We start from the raw sequence: 22,177 nt of genomic DNA, 5'->3' as shown, positions 1-22,177 counted from the left end.
GCGTGAAATAACCTGTTTTCTAAGAATTTTATTATAAGAGTATGTGATAACCAGTTTCTAATAGCATGTATGTAATCTATAACAACGTCTTTGTTTGCAGGTCAGTGTTTGCAAATAGCCTGTCTCAGATGAGAGTCACTGTTTGTAAATGATCTGTGTCAGAAAATTTTTGATTATACAGTCAAACTTCTTTATAACGAAACTCAGGGGACAGCAACAAAAATTCGCAGTAAAGGTATTTTCGTTAAAAAGGATGTCCATTATTGGACCTATAGGGTTCCAGCAGGACCGCAAAAAAATTGCTGTAGTGGTATTTTCGTTAAAAGGTGTTCGCTATAAAGGAGTTTGACTGTATGTGTATGAAATAACCAGTTTCTAATAGCATGTATGTAATCATCAACAATGTCTTTGTTTGCAAGTCACTGTTTGTAAATAGCCTATCTCAGATGAGATTTTTTTTATTACCAATGATTCATTATATAGTGTGCAAATTAAGTTGACAAATAAAGCTCTTTTCAGGCAAACTGAAATTTTATTGACTGCTCATAGTACACTACAGCATGACATATCCTCTGTTTTTCTTGGGAAATTTTTTCGAACAAGTGTTTCTATCAATCTGTCATTGTGTCTGAAGTTGGTTGGTGAAAACTTCTGAGTGCACTCTTGAAGAGAGAAACCACAGGCTAGAAGACTACCTACATACAAGCAGTACAGTCCACATGTAGCAGATCCATATCCCTGAAGTCGTTTTGCATTGTAGTGAAAGGAAGATGTTGGGTGAATAAACTGGTAAATTTCTTTGCAAACTGGTCGTATGCCGTAGCTGTCGAAATAAGAAATGCTGTTGTTCTTAGAGATGTAACATAAGGTCCAGTGTTCTCCAGGAGAGGATCTAGGAGCTGTGTTTACAACATACAGCCCTGGTTCAGCTTTTTGACTTGCAATTTCATTGCATGCAAATGTTCCACGAAACAGTGGCCTTGTGCAGTGATTTCGAGCAAAGGCTGCATAAAATTCCCATTCCTCCATTTTTTTTTCTATACGAATTTGACTCGTCTGTCTTTGTTGATTTCTAGCACACGAGGTGTTTCTGAAACAAAGAGAACTGTAACAGCCTCTGTAAGATTTCCACCAAATGTTAGGGTGAGACGAACATTGGCTTGTACCACTTGACTCAGCGACTGCACTTCCACATCTGGAGTGAGATGGTAGTAGAGCATAAACGTTTCTTTCTCATATGCAGCCGGAGCTAGAGGTATGTCTTTCCGCTTCAGCTTGTGAAGCAAATTCATATATCCTTTAGAGTAGATCGATCGTTGAAAGTCAAAGTCATCTGTGTACTGTTGTCCACCAACATCAAGCACAGCTCTCTTAAGCTTGAAATTTTCAAGTTTAAATGGATTCCTTTGTCTGTTACCCTGGTAGGCTTCACTTCTAACCATCAATACTGTCAGCTTTGAGGGAACTCGTTCACTGTAAAGGTCATCGAAAATCACTTGAGATTGATTTGGAGCAATTGTCCTGTACTTAATCTCTAATCCTCGAAGGAGGTATGATGCTGGAGTTGTCTGAAGTCTTCGTTCGATGCCGACGAGTACACTTGGAGAAACCTGCACACGTCGCAGGTACAACACAATTCGTGAAAACTCTATAGTGTGTTTTTCAGTCTCGCTGGCAGGTGCAAGAAGTCGAAAATCATCTGTGTTCTGACGAAGGACAACTCTTATGTCGACTCCATTGAGAAGAAACTTTTCCTGTTGACATATATCACTGAAGATAGGGGAATAAAGATCGCAGAGTGTCGAACCTTTGGTCCGTTTGTAGCGTGCAAAAATTCCTTTTGCCTCAACAGGAGCGGCAAAATTTTCAGATTCTCCCACTGGATCTGGTTCGTAGAGCATTGCAGAGAGGGTGTGAGTTTGAGTAACATTATTAGCATTTGTTATTATGTCCAAGTATGAACGATATGCATAATTTTCGAAGTTAGAAACCAGTGTCGAATTAAGGTAGACGTGGACATGATGAAAGAGCGAGGATGCAAATGCTTGCACAGGTATCACACTATCTGGTGTCACTATACTGCCAACTGTACTTGATGCTGTATCTCCATTTTTCCGTACAATTTTGCATTGAATGTGTAGAAAACTAGACTGCAAGTCAAAGAATCCACCTCCGAGACCTGGAACATTATATTCGATTACACCACTTGCTGTAGGGGCAGAAACTGGAAAAAACTCCACATATTCTGACTTCTCCAAGGAAAAGTTTGTTGGAGGAAGAGAAAACAGTTCCAATTGGTTTGTGGTGCAGAGGCAGGAATTCTTATGTACTATTGCGATGCTAGACATTTTCTGTAGTAAAAAAATCGACCTTTCTTCGCTTCTTCAGGGATTTTACTGACCGACCCACCCTCTTACGTTTGCTTTTATTGTTGACAGATTGTTTTCTTTTCCTTCCTTTTCCTCTGAGCCTCTGAAGCAACTCGTCACGTGTTGAATGGATTGTACGACCAACTCCTTTCCTTAGAGCTTCTCTAAACGTTGATCCCTGCTTAACTTCTTCTGCTATGTGTCGTCCAGTGTCGAGGAGCTTTCGACCCACGTAGGGAGCTACCTTCTTCGTTAGTATAGGTATAAACTGCTGCACTAAATCAGAGAAATAACCAGATCCGACTTGATAAAGAGGAGCTGAATAATGTGGCAGTGGTTGATCACGTTTGCCCGTACCATAATGTGCTATGCAACAGGGTGCCTGTGTTATATACATTTTCGAAAATGCAGTGTCACTCCAACACGTCCTGAGCCGGCAATGAATGGAATGAAATCACCTATCTCGTTTGCCAGTTCGATTTGAATGGTGGTCAGTTCTTTTGCTATCACATATTTATAGTAAAGATTAGTGAAAGAATATGAAATCACTTCATTCCGACTCTGCACTCTGAAAGGGAGTAAACGGAGAAGAGGTGCCGTGATATCACCGACAGCTTCATTCTCGATGATGTCACTGTAAATAAAGATATAATTTTGTGCTGGAAAAAGACAGACATCCCGCTGGGCTACAGCAAAACTTGAGAAGGTTGTCCTTTTTCCGAATCCAAGCATCAGAGCCAAATATGGATGAAATGTGACATAACCCTCGCTACGACCTTCCAGCTGACAAACTCCATTGTATGGATTATAAAACAAAACACGTGCACTTTCTGGTAGCCCTAGCTTTGTTCGGTATGCATGATTTATTGCATCAACTAGGTCCTTTCCCGACTCGTAATACCCTTCTGGAATTTCATATTTTGTTGCACGTGAGCGGTACGTGATTAAAGTAATTTTTTCTTCTGTATCCTCTTGATACTTCAATACTTTTACTGGTTGACCTTCATCCACTTCCGAACATCCAATAATCTTTTCAGGAAAACCAAGCTTGGCAGAGAGAGCTAGGCTCAACTCAAGTCCGGTATTGAGTGGCAGTTGTAGCTCATAATGTCCAGTGACACGTAGAATCCTTGCTTGGCTTTTTAAATGTTTCGTTAGGAATTGTCGAATTGGTAAGATAATGTTTTCTCCTGCGCGAAACTTAATTTGCTCTGTTGTGAGTGTAGGAGCAAAGAGACTAGTTTCAGATATAGCGTTAACAGTGTCCGTGACGTTCTTAATTGCAAACGGGACATTCACCTCTGTCAGGGCAACTTCCCACTTCCCATCTAAGTGCACGGGATGAGCAAGTTTAACTCTGAACTTACTCATCGTGTTATTAGGAAATACATCGGTGGAAGCGTTTGAGAGTAAATTGATGTAGAACTGGTCTGCCATTTTTTATTGTTCTGACTAATCTCCGTTTGCATGCACCGTTTTTATAAGACTGAGGCGTGTGCCCAGTCTTAGTTATTTACATAGTAGGTGTGCATGCAACCTAATTATAATAAGAAGCGCGTGTTGCGCGTGCGAGGGACTTGCTGGAGGCTGGCTTACGATATGGGGGGCTGGTGCCCACGTGGTTAATTCCTCAGATGACACAGTGAGGTCGGTATCACTCTGACGTGGTTTACTCCAACACAGTAGGGCGTGCACCTAATTATAATATTAAGAAAGGCATGTTGCAGGGATGGCTTACCAGATAGAGTCGTGAAAGTGGGCTGGTGCCCACGTGGTTAATTCCTCAGATGATACAGTGAGGTCGGTATATGTGGGCTGGCGCTCACGTGGTTTAGCCCTAATTAACATTCGCAAGAGCGGGATGGGGCGGGGACGGGGGCGGTCTTGTTTGTTGATGCTAAATACGCTAGCTAGCGTATCTAGCAATTGTTTTGCTAGATAGGCACTGCTAGGTGGGCTACATTTCTAGACTACTCCACGGGTTGGCACCTAACCTATGGCTTTATGGCTTTAGAGCATTTGTCAAGAATGTTCGCTAATTTTTTGAAAAAAAAAGCAACACACATATACTAAGCAGTGAAATACAAATTAAATTCACAGTGTATGTGATGAATACTTGAAATACTTTGCCTAGTACTCTGTACTTTACTTGAAGTATATTTAAAACTGGGTACTTCGTAGTGTACTTGAAGTACTAATGACGCCAGGTACTTGGTACTTTAGTTGAACTATAATTTTCAGGTACCTTCCCCATCACCGCTGTTTGGTCACATAAATGTGTTCATTCTAGCAGCTTAGTTGGTATTTCAATTTGATCAGTTTGTAAAGCAGCTTCCAGTTAGACACCCTGCGTATGCAATAGAGAAATCCAGAACCAAAACATCTACTTGTCCTCCTTTGTGAGAATGATTTGGAATTTGTGGATAATAGTTAACTGATTTGATCCCGAAAGCTTGATATATAGATAACCACAAGACGTTCCAAAATTTTGTATTCCAAAGCACGCTAATTGAACACTGTCTATGTATCGTTACTTGTCTATCTTGTGATTGTATTCAACTGGTGTGCTTTCAAATACATCATGTTGTACAGTCGACCCCCGTTTATCTGGGCAGCACTTATCTGGGTCCCGCGCTATCCTTTCTTTCTGTACAATTATTTTTAACATTCATGAGTCGTAAGTCACATTTGTGATCCCTGTGTATTCTCTTACACGACACCTGTAGCTTATAAATATTTTTATGAAATATTGAAGCGCTGGTCATAAACTGTGTTTTACATCCCAGCAAAACGGCTAAGCCTCAAAAGGTCCTTGAAAGACCATTGAATTTGTGTTCAAAAATTCAGTAGGAACCTGCAGTGCATCATAGTCCCAACAACTAATTTATTTATTCGCACGTGTATCTGTTTTGTATAAGCTTACGCTTGTTTAAAAACTGCTAGTTTGGCAAGTACTTATTAATAAGGAAGGTTCAAATAAAAGCATTTTTAGGAACAGTTTTTTTCCATTTGCGCGAGAAGTAGAAAAGCACACGCATAAAGAAAACCTCTTTTCGAACGCACTTTTGTGGAGGACCCCATAAGAAACTGGAAGGCTCGCGATCGTATTGCTAAGCAAATAGACTACGTCACACTCTCTGTGTCTCAGTTGCCTGCACAACAACTACGTTATGCCCCGTTAGCACTAAGCGTAGCTAGTCATTTCGGAGGTGTCCCATTGCTCGCGGCCAGCTTGGCGGCTTGAGATGCACACACAAATCTGAGCGCCATTTTAGTGCTCCGTTGCACGGAATAAAATTCTTTCGTTGGCAGTTAAGTGCAGCGTCTTCGTCTTCTTTGTATAAGTCGTCTTGTTACCCGCACTGAGGGTTTTATCGATTTTACAAATACGATCATACGATCATACAAATCTGAAGGCGTGCACTTCACGCCAGACAGCAGCAGTCAAACTTCAACCAAACAATGTAAACGCAAAAAAAAAAAGTCTCATTAGCCTATCCCAACCGCTTCTAAAGCGCTCATAACACTCGCCCCACCGGAAGCTCACCGCGGCGGAAGCAAGCTGACCAAGTCTGAATTGCTGATCACTGAGATTAAAAAAGAGGGAACATAACATTATAATACTTCACGTGTATACTGACAGAAATGGCATCTCTGGCCAGCTCTGAAGCCCATTGTAGCACCGCTCTATGAGCATGCTACATCGTTGAGCGCATGGGGTATTCAGCAAATCAGAGAGGATGAATCCTGGAACTATTTATTTTAAGCCGATTAATATGGTACCGTTTATTCTGGGTGATTTATTTTAAGCCCTTTGTCATCGTACGATTTATTCTGAATGATTTATTTTAAGCCATTTAATATTGTACGGTTTATTCTGAACGATTTATTTTTAGCGGGGATATTTGGGCGTTTATTTTGAAGCGATTTACATTAAACGGTTCATATCGGTATACACCCGAAAATACAGTAATTTGATAGCTGCAGAGCCTGTTACTGCCTAGTGTGCAGGTATCTAGCTTACATAATGGTGAGAAAATATATGTTTGATGGGGGATTTATCTCTATAAATAATGGATACAGGATATATACATGTTGGATTCAGATGTTTCTATAGAAAACATATAGAACCCACTAGTTTAGGTCTCTGTATAGATCCTATGCAAATCCTATTTACAAGATTGACACTGGATTCGCTAGATAGGAATTCTGTAAACCCCCTATAGAAACTAGAAATTCATTTTTGTACGCAAACCGAACACCGTGCTCAAATTGAAAGCTAATCGCAAAACCTACTGCAGGTGTTAAACACATGGTATATTTTTATTTTGCAGACTCTGTAGCAGAGTCATATTAACATATAAATGTAATTTCATGAAGGGAATTGACATGGTATTGCGTGGATACGTGACGTGTTTGAGCCAATTGCGGATGTTGTCACTTTCCCTTATGTCGACTTCATTTTGTTGGTGGGCCGGATTGGATATTCCAGTGATGGCCACTAACTACTTCTAACTACTTCTACAGTAGTTTAACTATAACTACAACCTAGTTCGCGATAGAGTAGTTTAACTAGTATTTCAACCACTTTTCAGGGGAGTAGTTAAAACTAGTTCTTTAACTACTGTAATGTTTTTAACTGTATCTATAACAACTTAACGTTGTCCATCAACGCCAATTCCTTGTAGTGTTCTTGGGCACCCAAATATGAATCACAAGCAATGATAAACTTTGGCTCAGGCCATATTGCTACGGTCGCCAAATACAAAGCTTGCGGGGGGACTCTTTCTGTACCTCTTCGATAAAGGAAGTCGCAGAGTTATTTCACAGCAAATGAGGCTTCACAAGACAAGCGTTAAGAGTGAAGATTTAGTACACATGCACGACACCATTGCTGTCCGCCTCCGTTCTCATCAAACAAGTACGTCAAGGTGAAAGTCGGAAGCACCATTGTGCCGTAAAGCTTGCGGCAAAATCAGAAGTCGTTGGCGCCTGCAGCAACCTAACTGCTGTAGTTAACTACTCAAAATAGTAGAGTAACTAGTAGTTGCCACTACATTTTTGCAATTACTTTTAACTACAATCAGGTAGTTTAACTAGTAGTCTAACTACATGTAGTTAACTATCGGCCATCACTGGGGTATTCTATATAAACGTATGTTTTCTCGGTTTGACCCTAGGCGTCTTGCACTCGGATGAAGTGGAATGTTTAAAATTGGAATTTAGAGAAACTTTGGGTTTTAATGCACGAATTTTCCCATGGAGAGTCAGTTTTGGGTGCTTGATCGACTGCAAGTACGAAAGAGCTCCCACACTTCTGGTCAGAATCCCTTTAACATGTAGAACCGCAACGCACATGTTACGGACACAGTGACTGACCCAATAGTGGCAACTGCAGCGTCCTCGACCTTTCGGAGACCTGGACCAACCTACAGCGACATTGGAAGATTGATGATGCCCTTCCTTTACGAAAAGAGAAGACAGCGGAACTGCCGGAGCCGCCACCTGCCCGAGAGATGACGAAACTACTTTAGCAACCAAGCCAGTCACGGTCAAAGTAGACAATAAGGTTGAGCCGCCCTTGCCGCTCGAGACGAAGTTGGTGACGTATGCGTCTATGCGTCGTACAGACGGTAGCATGGTGTTTGAGGGTGGTGCGACAAGCCTGCTCGTGAGTGCCTGTTCGGTGCAGCCAGTCAAGGGAGTAGGGGGAAGGGTGACAAAAAAAAATACCGGAAATGTGGTGGTGGTACAGGAGAGGGAGCGTTGTGCAGTCCCTCCTGAAGTGGACATTGGGTAGTTGCGGGCTACCCACCGCAGAAAAGACACTAGCATTACTCTGCAGTGTTCATAGGGATGTTCTGTGTACCGCGGCAACTGTCAGTATGATTGACGAGTTTACCCCACCTATGTGTGCACAAATGGACTACACATGGATGCCGGCATCCTCATCGTGCTACGAGGGGTGTTCAAGTCAAACCGGGACTTCCTGTCTCCTGAGTGTACAAATGGCTCGCGCTACTTCTTTTTCGTCATTTTCACACGCGACAGGCCTCCGCGTTCACCACATGGTGGTCCAAAGTTTGTGCAAAACATCAGACACGTGGCCAAGATGGCTGGACAAGATGGCCGACAACGAGGTGAGCGCGGACATCGAACAGCGAATTGTCATGAAGTTTCCCGTGAATGAAGGCGTAAAGTCTTCTGAAATTCACAGAAGACTTGAGGCTCAGTATGGCCACGATACACTTAGCCGCAGCAAAGCGTTTGAGTGGCGCAAACGGTTCCGAGACGGCCGTACATCAGTGCAGGACGATCCCGGCCGGGACGGCTCAGAATCTAGTGTCAGAGTTCCTGAGAACATCCAACTTGTGGAGCGCCCGATCCTCAAGAACCGACGGATAACATGTCTCGAACTGGCTCGAAAGACGGACCTTTCTGTGGGAACGTTGAACACTATCATTCATGAACACCCCCAGTTTCGGAAAGCCGGGCCTCATCATCAAAGGAGCCCTCCTCCTACAGGACAATGCACGCCCGCATACCGCACATCTCACGACATGCACCTTACAGGAACTTGGCTGGGAGTTGCTGCCACATCCCCCTTACGGTCCAGACCTCGCTCCCAGCCATTTCCATCTCATCGGTCCACTGAAGGCGTTCCTTGGGTGCTGCCACTTCTGCTGCGACGACGAGGTCAAGAATGCGGTCCGATCATGGCTGCTACGCTCCGGTAAGGATTTCTACACTGCTGGCATCCAAGCCCTCGTAAAACACTGGGACAAGTGCATTAGTGCAGCTGGAGATTACGTTGAAAAATAAAACTAATTTCTCGCCTCTAAGTTCATTTTACTTTTGCGAAAAATGAAAAGTCCCGGTTTGACTTGAACGCCCCTTGTATATACAGTACGCCGGGATCCCCTAAAGGCATGGTCAAGAGGTTACTTCTAGACAAACTTCAATTTCGCTGCAAGCATCACCACCATGAAAAAAAATGAAGAAACACAACATACCTGTGATTCTCATTGGAGACTTCAGTATGTACAGTGCTGGACTAAAGTTTACAGAACGCGCGAGCGGTGTAAATTCCCTGGACACAGACACCCGAGCGGCGGGAGAAACTTGCGAGTTCGTACGCTCGGAGTGCGCTTGTGGCGACCCACTGTGGTAGTAGTGATAACCTTGCTTTTGAGTGTGAGGTATGGCGAAATGGTTTCGTTCTCGCTCAACTGCCCCGAGTGCGAGTGGCTATCGTGGAAAGGGAATCTCTCCGATACCATTCGGATCACGTCAATGAATCAAGGCGACAACCGGCAGCAGTGACTAGTTTTTTTCATCCTTTTTCTTTCGACAAAAACAAAAAGAAGCGTGTGGCCTAGAGCACAAACACACAAATAAAAAGAAAAAGGGGAGACGATCACCAATAATACTTTGTCATTCTCCTTTGGCAGCAATAAAGAGGCCATGCGCTCAGATAGAGAAGCGCATAGCCGACGGACAAGGTCCATGTCTTCACATAGTCAGGTACCTCTGCTTCTATAGTTTCCATTGTGCATCTTTGTTCCTTATCGGCGTCCGTCTGTTGTGCATGCTCTTCTTCCGAACGTTTTCGTTTTTGATAGTTTTCGATAATGTTTAAGTCCGAGCTCTGCGCCGACATTATCAGCTGCATTACGCCGAAGTCGTCGATAATGCGCTGGTCAGTTTTGCTTCGATGGTCGGATCTGCCATAGTGCTCAAAATGGTAACACCCATTCGGGAACAGCCTTGGGGAGCAGCACCCTCTCGATAACCTCTGAAGCGTAATCCGTGTCCATTCGAGTCACTAGCCCAAATCCTTTGGACGAGAGGTCGCCCCAGACACTCACCGCGTACTGGCCACTGGACAACATTCCGCGGCCGTATCACTGTTATAAAAAAAAAGTACAGGTTAACTACTGAGGAAGAGTAAATGCTTTGCCAAAAAGCGAGCCCCTCAGTATGAGTTTTTACCAATTCTAGGAGACGTAAGCACATACTCATTCGATAGAATTCTGTAGCCCACCACTGATATACCAAAATGAGGAGTGAAATACGAAATGCCGAACGAGACAAGTGGAACCCGTCAGTTTGGCACCACAGAATGACGAATGTGAACTGTGAAACACATTTATCAGCCATACAGGCAGGAAACATGTACAAGGAGTGAAATATTACATACGTCCAAGTTCGAATCCAAACCGACTTGGCCATTAGTACCGAAGTGTCCAGTATAGACCACAACACACAGCAAAAAGAAATGCAAATCCGAAAAAAAGTCACAGTACCTACCGAAGCCACTGCAAGCATGCTGAGACATTTATACCATGACTGCTCAGTACACCATTTCGTTGAAAGCACGTCTTTTCGGGCATTCGAACGTCCAGCGGCCAACATGCGCGATAAAACTGCAAAATACATTGACGTACGTCGTAAACGACTCACTAAGGAAGCAATGTAAGGCCCTGTAAGGCAACATGACCTCACTTGTGTTTCAGTCACAGTGGCACTTCGCATTACCAGTCAAGCTGCCTGGTAATAATAAAGAATTCGCTGAATTGACTCCCTCCAACAAATGTTATGAGTACGAAACGGTTCTGTTAAGCATTACCGTATTCAAGAACATCTCTCACGGCCGTGGGTGGACCTACTACCGAACGGCTTCAGTCCGATGAAGCGTTCCGAAAGGCATCAATTTCCTGATAACTGAGCTTTAACGTCTCAGACCCAGGTAAAACTTTGCCCCTCCAAACCGACGTGAAAGGTCGCGAAGGGTACAAGAGCACGTCATATTCAAACATGTCCACAAATAATTTGCTTGCGTAGCTTTCGTAGCTACTGTACAGCTTTCCATGCTGTAGCTTTCGGTTGCTGCTTCCGCCGGTCTTCATCCGCTCTGGTCTTCATTCTTGGTCTACGGCCGGGTCAAACAATAGCGAAGACTAGCGACGGCTACTTGGCGGCAGGCCTAACGTCCCACTTGGAGGCTCGGTCCCAGGAGCTCGGCTACCGCCGTCGTCGATCCATCTCTTCGCTCACCACATTGTCGTCGTGGGCACCACTTTCCGGCAGTCACCGCCAGCTGGGCCTGTAGGTCGCAACTTCGGTTGCCCGGACGTCAGCGTTGGTGGAAGGAGACTTCGGGGGCGAACCCTCAGGTCGAAGGTGGGTTCCACGCATCAAGGCGCCGCCGTCGTCCATCTGCCTCCGGGCATCCACCCTGGCTCCCGCTCTGGATACGCATATCGGTGACTCTTCGCTGGTTCCGACCCACGACGCAAACTACGCCTGACTATGAAAGATGGAAGTCACTGAAAAGGTTAGCCAGCTGCAGGACTGGAACCCACATTCGTCATACTGTGGTGCCAAACTGACGCGTTAAACTTGTCTCGTTCGGCATTTCGTATTTCACTCCTCATTTTGGTATATCATGTGGGCTACAGAACTCTATCGAATGAGTATATGCTTACACCTTCTAGAATTGGTAAAAACTCATCTTGAGGGGCACGCTTTTTGACAACGCATCTACTCTTCTTCTGTAGTTAACCTGTACTTTTTTTATAACAGTGATACGTCCGCGGAATGTTGTCCACTTTCCGGCAATCCAGAATCACGTACGACTGACTGTTTAGACGACTGTCTCACTCCCTCCTCCTTCTCGACGCCACCCATGGGTTATATAACCTTCCAGCGCCATGTAACGGTCTTGGTCAGTGACGTACGCAAGACCAAGAACATATGTGCGTCCGACACCGCATTCCAAGAACGCTGTAATTTCTACCGCTACTGTTAACATACAATTATGCTGCCTTCTACACGAAGATGTCTCTAGGGGAAAACAGCACTGTCTAAGGTGGAGCAGATGCCACGCTTCCCACGGAGAAACGCTTCATATATGTCAATTAAAGTGTTATGGCTCTCAACTGTGCGGGAACACAACCTCTTGCGACTGTTTGAAAGTAACATGGCGCGCTGTCCCTTTGATGCCAGAAAATTGGAAAGTTTCGGAAACCCATTTTATCAAGAAGTCCAGACCGCCACAATACTATCGCATATCAACGACTATATGTGCAGCGATTTCTTCCGTATTTATTTTAATTATAATTCAAGGACACGCATTCTGGGACACCCTGTATATCAGTCTCACATACAGGGTGTTTGCTCTAACGTGTACATAAATTATATTTAAAGCGAGCGATAAAAGAAAAGCAAGTAGTACTTCTCTTCTACTTGGGTAAGAAAGAGGTACAGCTTCACTAGTAGCACGTGTTTTTTTAGTAAAGTAGCTGAAAAGTAGCGCTCGCTCCTCTTTTATCGTTGGCTTTAAATAAGCAAACACCCTGTATGAAATTGTCAGCATTCACATACAACAGAAATTCGCGTTACACAATCGTGACCGTCCTGTATTTTTTTATGTTCGTGCTGTACAAACGTACGCAAATAGCAACAAAAGAATTAATGGTGGTATTTTTCTGTAACACGCAGAATAGCATCCCCTCATTTTACTGTGATGTGCGCTCTCTTTCACGAGTTACACAGAACGCTAAACTCCACAGCGCATCTGCGCTCGGGCTGAAGGAGCATGCTAACCCTCCACTGCTCTTGCAACGCTTGTGGGTATTCCGATGTTCTGCGAAATCTCGCTTCATTACACAAATTCACGAGGCGTCTTTACTGACATTAACACATCGCAGCCCGCAACAGCTGTTCAGCAGAACGCAGACCGATAACCTTTTAACGCGCCCCTCTGACCTATGCGTATTGCATTGCAGAGTTCTCTGCACCTGCCGTGCATGGAAAGCGCTTCAGGCAAATAAATATAAATAAAATATAAATATCCCAGGGCGAAGACACATGTATCTCATCCTGCGCACTTCCCCTCGACGCCTTGGCGTACCTCTCGGCTGCGTTTAAATGGGTTTCGGTTTGGGACCCCGGAAGCAATAACCTTACTAACATCCTAGAATCCATTCAAAATCGCGCAGCACGTTTTATCATGAGGAACTACAACCGCACAGCAAGTGTTTCTCTTATGAAACAGTATCTAAAACTACCCCTCCTAGCCTGTCGTCGTAAAGTTGCTCGCTTATCACTTTTTCATAAAATATTCTATCATGACGATCTCATCCTCTCATCTTACATATCATCGCCCACGTATACCTCCCACCGCTTGGATCACTTTCGAAAAGTTAAAATCCATTTCGCACATACTAATTCTTTCTCCGACTCCTTTTTGATTCGCACCGCACGTGACTGGAACAGGTTACCGAGTGACATTGCTACCATTACAGGACCTGCCCTCTTCTAGGGATTCCATTTCAGAGTTGTTTTCTACATAACCCATTTTCGCACCCATGCTCTCCTGTTTTCCGGTTTCTATCTACTATGTCTTTATATTATGTGTTAATTGTTGCTACTTTATTTATTTTGAGACTTGAGACTGAGCTCTTTTGTAATATTTAATAATTTTCCACCATGTACACTTATATGCTTACAGTCTGTGACCCTGCCGTGTGTGTTCATTCCGCATTCTTTGAGCGCCCAGTGCGCCTTTTTCTAACTGTTTGTGTGTGTTTGTATTTATGTATTCAAGCTCCTCACCTCTTTTGTGCCCTTGTGGCCCTGAGGGTATTGAAAATAAAATAAATAAATAAATATATGGTGCAATTTTGACTTGACTTTGGCGTCACAGTGTCACAATGTCTCCTGACAGGCACATGGCGCTTTCCAAACATTGGATGAAGCTCCAGGACGCCGGCGCGACGGATCTTGTAAACATCCGTGGTTGTGACATGTGTCATGTAGCTGGGCGTAATGTGATCACTGCATGTACTGCTTGCGACATACTTGTCTGATGTCTCCAGCCCCTTACCTGTCCCCTATGGGCGGTGTTGCGGGCGAAGGACCCATACAATTATCGCCTCTGAGGGGAGGCCAAATTTCGCACAACGCCGCCAAACCGGTGATGTCATCTGTAATAATCGAGCTCCTACCTTTGTCAGCTAGAATTGGGCGCATTAGCTGGCGACTCTGACACCCAAAAGAGTCACACAGTGAAGCTTTTTACACACTGAAGGGTGTTCTTGTAAGTTCCCTTCACACCCTGAATGGTTTAATTTGTATGAACACCCCAGGGCCGCTTTCTGTCTCTCGGCAGGGCCCCTTTTGATTTCACCTATATTTTGCCAGGACTTGGCTCGATCTTAGGACTTCCATCTGACGTAAACAATTCTGCTTCAAAATGCATACTGACATTTAGCGCGTTAAAACGCGGCCCTACCCTGCCTGCGTACATGTCGTAGCCCAGCTGCCAGTACCGCGGGATGTTGGGGCTCCTGCCGATGTTGTACAAGAAAGGGACAACTTCGTAGAATCAAAAGTGGTAGTTTATGTCGGTATATTTACAAGACTGCGAAAGCGGAAGCAGTGTTTTACAATGATCGCGACAAATGATTTCACTCAGATTCTATAAAAACATCAGTTTTCTGTCTTCAGTGTGCACGGTACGAGCTGTGAATGATCCTCAGCCTCTACTTTAATAATAATTGGGTGTTTACGTCGCGAGACAACTGAGATCATGAGTGACGCCACAGCGCTTGGTCTGTGGATTGCTTTTGCGCACCTGAGGTGCGCAAAAGTAGATAGAGATAGGGTGGAGAGAAACAATTTATTCGAACATCAATGACATTGTGGCGAATGAACCCCTCCGGAGTGACCAGTGCCCGCCATGTTGCTTGTTAGCGTCGGCTAGTTGCAGAGATCGATGACAGGTGGTGACCTAGTTGCAACGCATCCCACCAGATGGTGCCACCATCATAGCTCTGTGCGAGAAAGAACAAGATAGTAGTGGCAGGTAAAATTGCAACACTGCCCATCAAGTATAGACATGCGAGACAAAAGGCCTAACCGCTACTGCTACGGAGAAAACTGCACACATGCAGGGGAAAAAGATTACGCCTAACCACACCGTCACCGCACAACACTGCTCATCAAGTATAGACATGCGAGACAAAAGGCCTAACTGTTACTGCTACGGAGAAAACAGTACACATCAGGGAAAAGATTAGGCCTAACCACAGCTTCACCGCACAACGCTACGCGGCTAATACAATGTGGGAACCACTAGGCTCTCAGTGCTACACGTGCGTCAACAAACTTGGTCACTACTAAACAAGTCTAAATATACGTGTACAGGGAATAAGGCCTAACTGCTACGGCAAACATGCGAGAAAAGGAGCGCGGTGAAACAACGTGCAAACATCGAGCACGGCAAATCACTCACCTTTTCCCCCGCGGCGACGGTGCAACTGATCATGACGACAGCTGAGTCGGCGCGGGGACGACGGAGCGACTGAGCGCACGTCTGAACTAGAGCACTGCACAGGCCGACTTTTCCGGGCCCGACCCGGCCCGGGCGCATCGAAAAATGGCCCGGCCCGACCCGGGCCCGGACCTTCATATTTTTATGCGGCCCGGCCCGGCCCGGCCCGGTGACCCAGTGACTAGAGCCCGGCCCGGCCCGGCGTCTAAGCAAATAGAGCCCGGCCCGGCCCGGCCCGGTGACCCGGCGAGTAGATCCCGGCCTAGTACTTCCAGCCGCGACGTACGCGTTTCTGGCGATTATCAAACAAATTTATAAGTAAATTTATAAGGAGAGAAGACAAACATACAAGTGATGGCGGTTTAACACCGTAACCGCACGAGACCAAATTAAATCCAGAACGCACGGGGCGTTATCGTTACACTGTCAAGATTTTGCGGAGATAGAGCATGCTGTCGACAAACTGCTTCTCCCAGTCCCTATCCCTCTCACCAAGCTTTGCCAGAGTGATTGTGAAATATGTGAGGAGTGAGGAGCAATGTAAAGTGGCTTGGAGAATGTTCTAGACGGTCGAATCATATGCATAATGCAGTACCCTTTGCTTGTCTTCGCAAAATATGCACAGGAATGACGCAAGCGCATGATGATATGAACTAATGCATCTCCTATGTGTGGAATTAGCTGCGTGGCCCGGCCGGGCCTGACTCTTGGGAACATATTTGTCGGCCCGGGCCCGGCCCGGCCCGCGGTGGTGGCGTATTTTAACGGCCCGGGCCCAGCCCGGCCCGTGGTGCTGGCGTATTTTGTCGGCCCGGGCTCGGCCCGGCCCGGAGCACACAGCCAATAACAAGCCCGGCCCGGCCCGCGGGCCGGGTCGGGCCCGGGCCGGGTCGGGGGCCCGGGCCCGTGCAGTGCTCTAGTCTGAACTCTACGAGAGCCAGTGAGCAAGTGACTAGGGCGCCTCTCCGCGCCCTGCTACGCATGCGCGCGCGCTCCTAGCGCCCTCTGCGCCGCCCGTCCGGCCGTCATCGAGGGTCATCTCCAGTACAGGCAGTTTCGGTTTTGCTCTCTCCTTCCACTGCGCGTGTGCGCGCGCTCCTAGCGGCAGCGGGTTGCTTCTTCGTTTCGGTTTCGCTCTTGTTTCTTTGCGTGTGTTTATTTGTATCAAGGCAGCGTGCACTGTGCTTGCGTCATCATCCTGACCGATACGTAGAAAACGCCATGTGGGGCTTATTCTCCTGCATTTCTCGTCGACGACGAAAGACAAAAAACGAAGAACTTCACGAATTATTCGTGGCATCGTGGAGGAAGCCTTTAAGTCCACCGCCTGGAATGGTTGCAAACACGTCAAGAAATGTGCCAGGACAAGATGAAGACGCTCGACCGCATCCTAGCGGCAGCCAGAGTCCAACTTTAGTCTGGATAATCTGTATTGGGGACTCAGTTCCGATGTAGAGGACGAGGACGTGTAAATAAAAGAGATGCATTTCGCTACGAGTCTCAGCCTCTTCGTTTTCTTCGTGCAACATGTACACACGCAACATGTCTTCCCCAGAACCTTTTCGTTTCCATCATCCTTTTCGCTGTATCTTAAGCGGTCCCTCCATGTGCGGCAAATCTACATTCGTTGTGAATGTATTGAGGAACCTGAACGACGTCGTGGACAAGCCTCCGTCACAAATATTCGACGTGCAGAAATATCTTCACAGAGCATGCAGGACAAATTTGGGGATTTTGTGAAATTTACCAAGGAGCTACCACGAGAGTGGGACACGTCACGCGCAACGCTCATCGTCGTCAACGATCACATGACCGACGATTCCTTGAAGGAAGTGACCGATCTTTTCATTCTGGGTTCACACCACGCCAATGCCTCGATCTTCTTACTCGTACAAAACATCTTTTTCAACAGCAGCCATTTTAGAACTATATACTACAATGCCAGTGACGTCGTCCTGTGGCGCACTGTACGCAGCGTCCACCAGATGGAGCATTTTGGGCAACAGCTATTTGGCAGGAAATGATTGGAGTATTTTCTGGACGCATATAAACAAGCGATGTCGTCACCCCACGCTTATTTACTCGTGGATCTTCACAACTGTACGCACGAGGATCACAGGTTGCGTAGCAATATCTTTCCGGGTGAACGTCAATATATCTACGCTCCCAAATGAATCTCTGCCCTCACCTTACTTTACTCAAAGTGCTTTCTACTCTACCCCCTCCGCATCGTCGCGACGTCTTGAAACGTTCTTCTCCGTCCGACATGAAACACCTCTTTGAAATTTGTCTCAATGTATTGAACGGAAAGGTGGCTCTAACACCAGTCACATTTGCGCGTTTGAAGAAGCACAAACGCTTCTTACGTCGGTTCGCTTACGAAAAGATTCACAAGAATCCGCAACGTTTGAAGCGCTATCTGTCTCAGCAGCGAGGACAGGGCGTTCTGTTGTCGGTGGTTCCTCTCCTGCTTTCCACTGTGTTCAACCTCTTCGACAATGACCAAGAAAATTGAAGTGACCACCTCCATCGGAAACATGGTTTCCTCGAAAGAGAGTGACGACGTCAAAGTGAAACTCATACTGCAAGCGCTGTATCGCATACTCAAGCGGTACGGATTCGACCCCTACGACAATAAAAACAAGGCGTCCGAAGCTACAAATGACTTCAACTATTCGCTCCTCTTTCCAGAGGTGGATGAAGAGGAAGCGGAAAGGGTCGTCTCGGAATTAAAGAAGGCTATTTCCTGGGATCGCGAGGGTTGTGTCTCAGTGTCGTGCAAGCCCATCAAGCATTCCTTCATTTACAAACTCGTCAATTATTTGTTGCAACGTAAGACGGGAAAGAAACCTTCCTGATTCCCCAAAGTCTAGAAACTATTGCACCTGATTTCTCTGCCAAAATCGTGCAAGCCTCAGCAGCAGCAAACCTCCATTGTGTGGACTACTTATGGAGGATATGACAAATCAGAGGGTGGTTTGGTGGGAGTGGACCGCTATAGAAAAGCTTGTCACTTGAGCAAAAAAAGGCTCTCGCCATTCTCAGAAAGCTGGACGCCTACACGCAACACCATCCGGTGAGAAGAAAGTTTAATAGGAGACGCATCATCGCGCTCAAGATCGACAACATGTGGCAAATGGATCTCGCCGACTTTTCAAAATACAAGAGGTTCAACGGTGGCTACCACTACATTCTCGTGGCGATCGATTTCCTCTTTCATTTTCTGCGCACCCTCCCGCTAAAGATGAAATGCCCCGCTGAAATGATAGGGGCCATGATAAGACTTTTCCGGAGAGGTAACGTACTTACACGCATCTTTTGCGACAGAGGAGGGGAATTCTACAACAAGACCGTGAAGAAATACCTGTCTCGAAAGAAGGTACACATTTATTCCATCTTCTCTCCTGTAATCAAGGCATCGCAGGCGGAACGGGTGATACGGACTTTACGCGACAGGATATTCCGTTATTTTAGAGTAACTGGAAAATACCACTTCATTTGCGCGCTTCCCAAGATCGTGCGCGACATCAACAACACCAAACACAGGACATTGGGCATCAGCCCGTCCGAAATCACGCCCAAAAACAAATTGGCGCTGTTCAATAAGATAAATGGGAAGCCTGTCGTACTCTCCGTGAAAAAGAAGCTCAAAGTGCGGGATAAAGTGAGGGCCCTGCTACACAAAAAAGGTTTTCAAAAGAGCTCGGAAGGGAGTTGGTCGCCTCAAATTTTCACCGTCTCCTGCATGAGAGACACCTCCCCTCCCGTCGTGCAGCTGGAAGATTACTGGGGTAAGGAAGTGGATGGATCTTTCTACCCCAAGGAGGTACCCAGGCGAAAATTTGAGCTGGGAAGCCAACTGGTACCAGTTCGTTCCCAGTTCGCACCAACTGGTGGTCAACTGGAACCAACTGGTACCAAACTGGTGGCAACTGGAAAGTAAACTGGTCCCAGTTCAAGCTGGGCTGGTGGCAACTGGGCACTTTGTGGTACCAGTTCAAGCTGGACTGGTTGCAACTGCGAAGTGAACAGGTACCAGTTCAAGCTGGGCTGGCGGTACCTGGAAAGTGAACTGGTACCAGTTCAAGCTGGGCTGGTGGTAACTGGAAAGTGAACTGGTACCAGTTCAAGCTGGGCTGGTGGCAAGTGGGCAAGGTGTGCAACCAGTTCAAGCTGGGATCGTGGCAACTGGAAAGTGGACTGGTACCAGTTCAAGCTGGACTGGCAGCATCTGGAAGTGAGGTGGTGCCAGTTCGAACTGGACCCGTTTACATATTTGGGAGGAAGTTTCGGTTTCAGCGCCAGGACAGGTTAATATGAAGATTGCAAGACGAAGTTATAAAAACGATCAGAAAGTAACTTTATTAGTAGAAATAATTATATTTCAATTTTTGGTAAAGTTCATTAGTGTTAACGAACGTTATTTTGGAACTCTTATATTTGTATTTTGTGCGTTCCTGCTCCCGCGTTGAATGATGCGTTTACTGTGCAACGGTCGCTTGCTTGGCAGCGTGCTTGTACAGCGATTTTTGCCCGTTATGTTCTTAGCGTGATGTGTGACATAGGCGTTGGTTTTATAATCTAAATGATTTGTCTGCAAGTTACGACAGTGCGACAGTACAATGAGCGCCAGCGGCCGGCGGGTGGGTGCTATAGGATTGCAGCTTGACTACAACTGTGGAGACCGCTTTATATCGTGAGTACTATATACTTAAGTGCTTTTCCGTTGTGCACCATTTAGAAATATTACTTCCATTAGAACATCATCTCTTTGTTCCGCGTCACATTCGTGGCACCTGCAAATGCATGGCGTTTTACGAGTAACATCCGGTTTATGTTAACGCTACCAGCAACTTTTTTCATTCATGTTTTTGTTTTTGCTTTTTTTTCGTTCATTCTCGTGTTTTAGATCCTTCACACCACGGATGTTGTCGAACTAGCGTAGTGCGCCAGAGTAGTACTCATTGCCCCCGAAAGCTGGCGAATCTCTTAGTTGAAAGGTCCAACTACTGCACAACGAAAATGTTGAGAGATTCGCGTACTTTCCGGGGCCACGACCGCTCAGATTGAGTGACTGTCCAGGCACACACTACAATTACATGTTGTAATTGAATGCATATTCACTTGTGCCCTTTCAACTTTCCAGAAACCTTAAGCTACTGGGGCTCAAAGGAAAATATCGATCCATTATGTGCTATTAAGAACATCTCAAATACTTTGTTGAATGATTGATACTTTGTTGAATGTCCACAAGGCAGTCAAGCAAGGGACCAATCAACCATGAAGTATTATCTATTCCATGTAACTCTGTAGTTCATCTACTGCTATAATTTAATTACATTATAGTTACGCTACATGTACATTGAAATATGTGTAATGTTTGACTACAAATAAAATACAATTTTGCATTGCAGTTCTTTGGATCTGCCATTGCTGGGAGCAGCAATCCTACAAAGGGTTACAAACAAGCTAACCTCTGTCCGAACAGGCCGCTCTAAGTGAAGGCACTTCAACCGGTCCCAGCTCAACAATGAGGTTTGCAACCAGTTCCAGTCGAGACTGCGGCTGGTTAGAAACCAGTTGGGCCAACTGGTACCAGCTGAGACTGGGACCGGCCAGAAACCAGTTGGGCCAACTGGTACCAGTTGATCGAACTGGTCCCTGTTCGATAACACAGCTCACCCAGTCCCAGTTGAACTGGTCCAGTTGCAACTGGGACTGGGCGAACTGTGTTATCGAACAGGGACCAGTTCGATCAACTGGTACCAGGTGGCCCAACCGGTTTCTGGCCGGTCCCAGTCTCAACTGGTACCAGTTGGCACAACTGGTTTCTAACCGGTCCCAGTCTCAACTGGGACCGGTTGCAACTGGGACTGGGTGAACTGTGTTATCGAACAGGGACCAGTTGTCCCAACTGGTACCAGTTGATCTGGGACCAGCTGAACTGGTCCCTGTTCGATAACACAGTTCAACTGGTACCAGTTCAAAAAATTTTCGCCTGGGTACTCATCGTAACCTGAGACACTAATCAGCCTTGGCCAGTAACGAAAGTGCTGAGAAAGAAGAAAGTGAATGGTCAGAGCTTCCCTTGGTTCGCTGGTTCGGTTAAGACAAAGAACACGACAGTTGGGTTCCAAGCAGCGACGTGGTCAAGATTCGGAAATGACGTCAGACATCTACGTTCACTTCCACTCGAACGCCACTATAGATAAGTGTGCCTCGAATAAACTGAATGCCTTCACGGTAGCTTTCGACAGCCCGCTTCTGCTCTCGAGTCACTGTAAAGGCAGCCTAATGGATCTCAGCATAAGCAACGACTTTTACATATCGGATAGATTTCGTTCGGGGACACGGTCGAAGCCGGGAGAACTTTTCGTGTCACCTCGGATCTCGAGAGGGTTTTGGGAAAAGCCCTTTCGGAATTTAACGTTTCTTTCGCGTACAATAAATCGCGATACGACTTCGTCTT

At 45.9% G+C, this 22,177-nt stretch overlaps 1 protein-coding gene across 1 annotated transcript; it reads left to right on the top strand.

The window, feature by feature from the left end:
• The first annotated feature begins 18,206 nt into the window (after window positions 1–18,206).
• LOC135393906 (uncharacterized) lies at window positions 18,207–21,206 on the top strand. Its single transcript, XM_064624249.1, has 3 exons — window positions 18,207–18,484; window positions 18,754–19,570; window positions 21,123–21,206. The coding sequence occupies exons 1-3, from the start codon at window positions 18,207–18,209 to the stop codon at window positions 21,204–21,206; spliced, it is 1,179 nt and encodes a 392-aa protein (XP_064480319.1).
• The last annotated feature ends 971 nt before the right edge of the window (window positions 21,207–22,177 follow it).

The sequence above is a fragment of the Ornithodoros turicata genome, chromosome 1, assembly GCF_037126465.1.
Source record: "Ornithodoros turicata isolate Travis chromosome 1, ASM3712646v1, whole genome shotgun sequence".
In the NCBI taxonomy this organism is placed as follows: domain Eukaryota; kingdom Metazoa; phylum Arthropoda; class Arachnida; order Ixodida; family Argasidae; genus Ornithodoros; species Ornithodoros turicata.
Note: the sequence above shows the minus strand (reverse complement) of the source record. Positions and strands in the feature narration are given on the sequence as shown.

Excerpts from the sequence above, each read along its gene's own strand:
- LOC135393906 (XM_064624249.1), top strand. The coding sequence starts at position 18,207 with ATGACCAAGAAAATTGAAGTGACCACCTCCATCGGAAACATGGTTTCC. Across the intron at positions 18,485-18,753 it reads GAGGGTTGTGTCTCAGTGTC|AAAGCTGGACGCCTACACGC; the intron begins GTGCAAGCCCAT and ends CGCCATTCTCAG. Across the intron at positions 19,571-21,122 it reads TTGAGCTGGGAAGCCAACTG|TTCTTTGGATCTGCCATTGC; the intron begins GTACCAGTTCGT and ends TTTGCATTGCAG.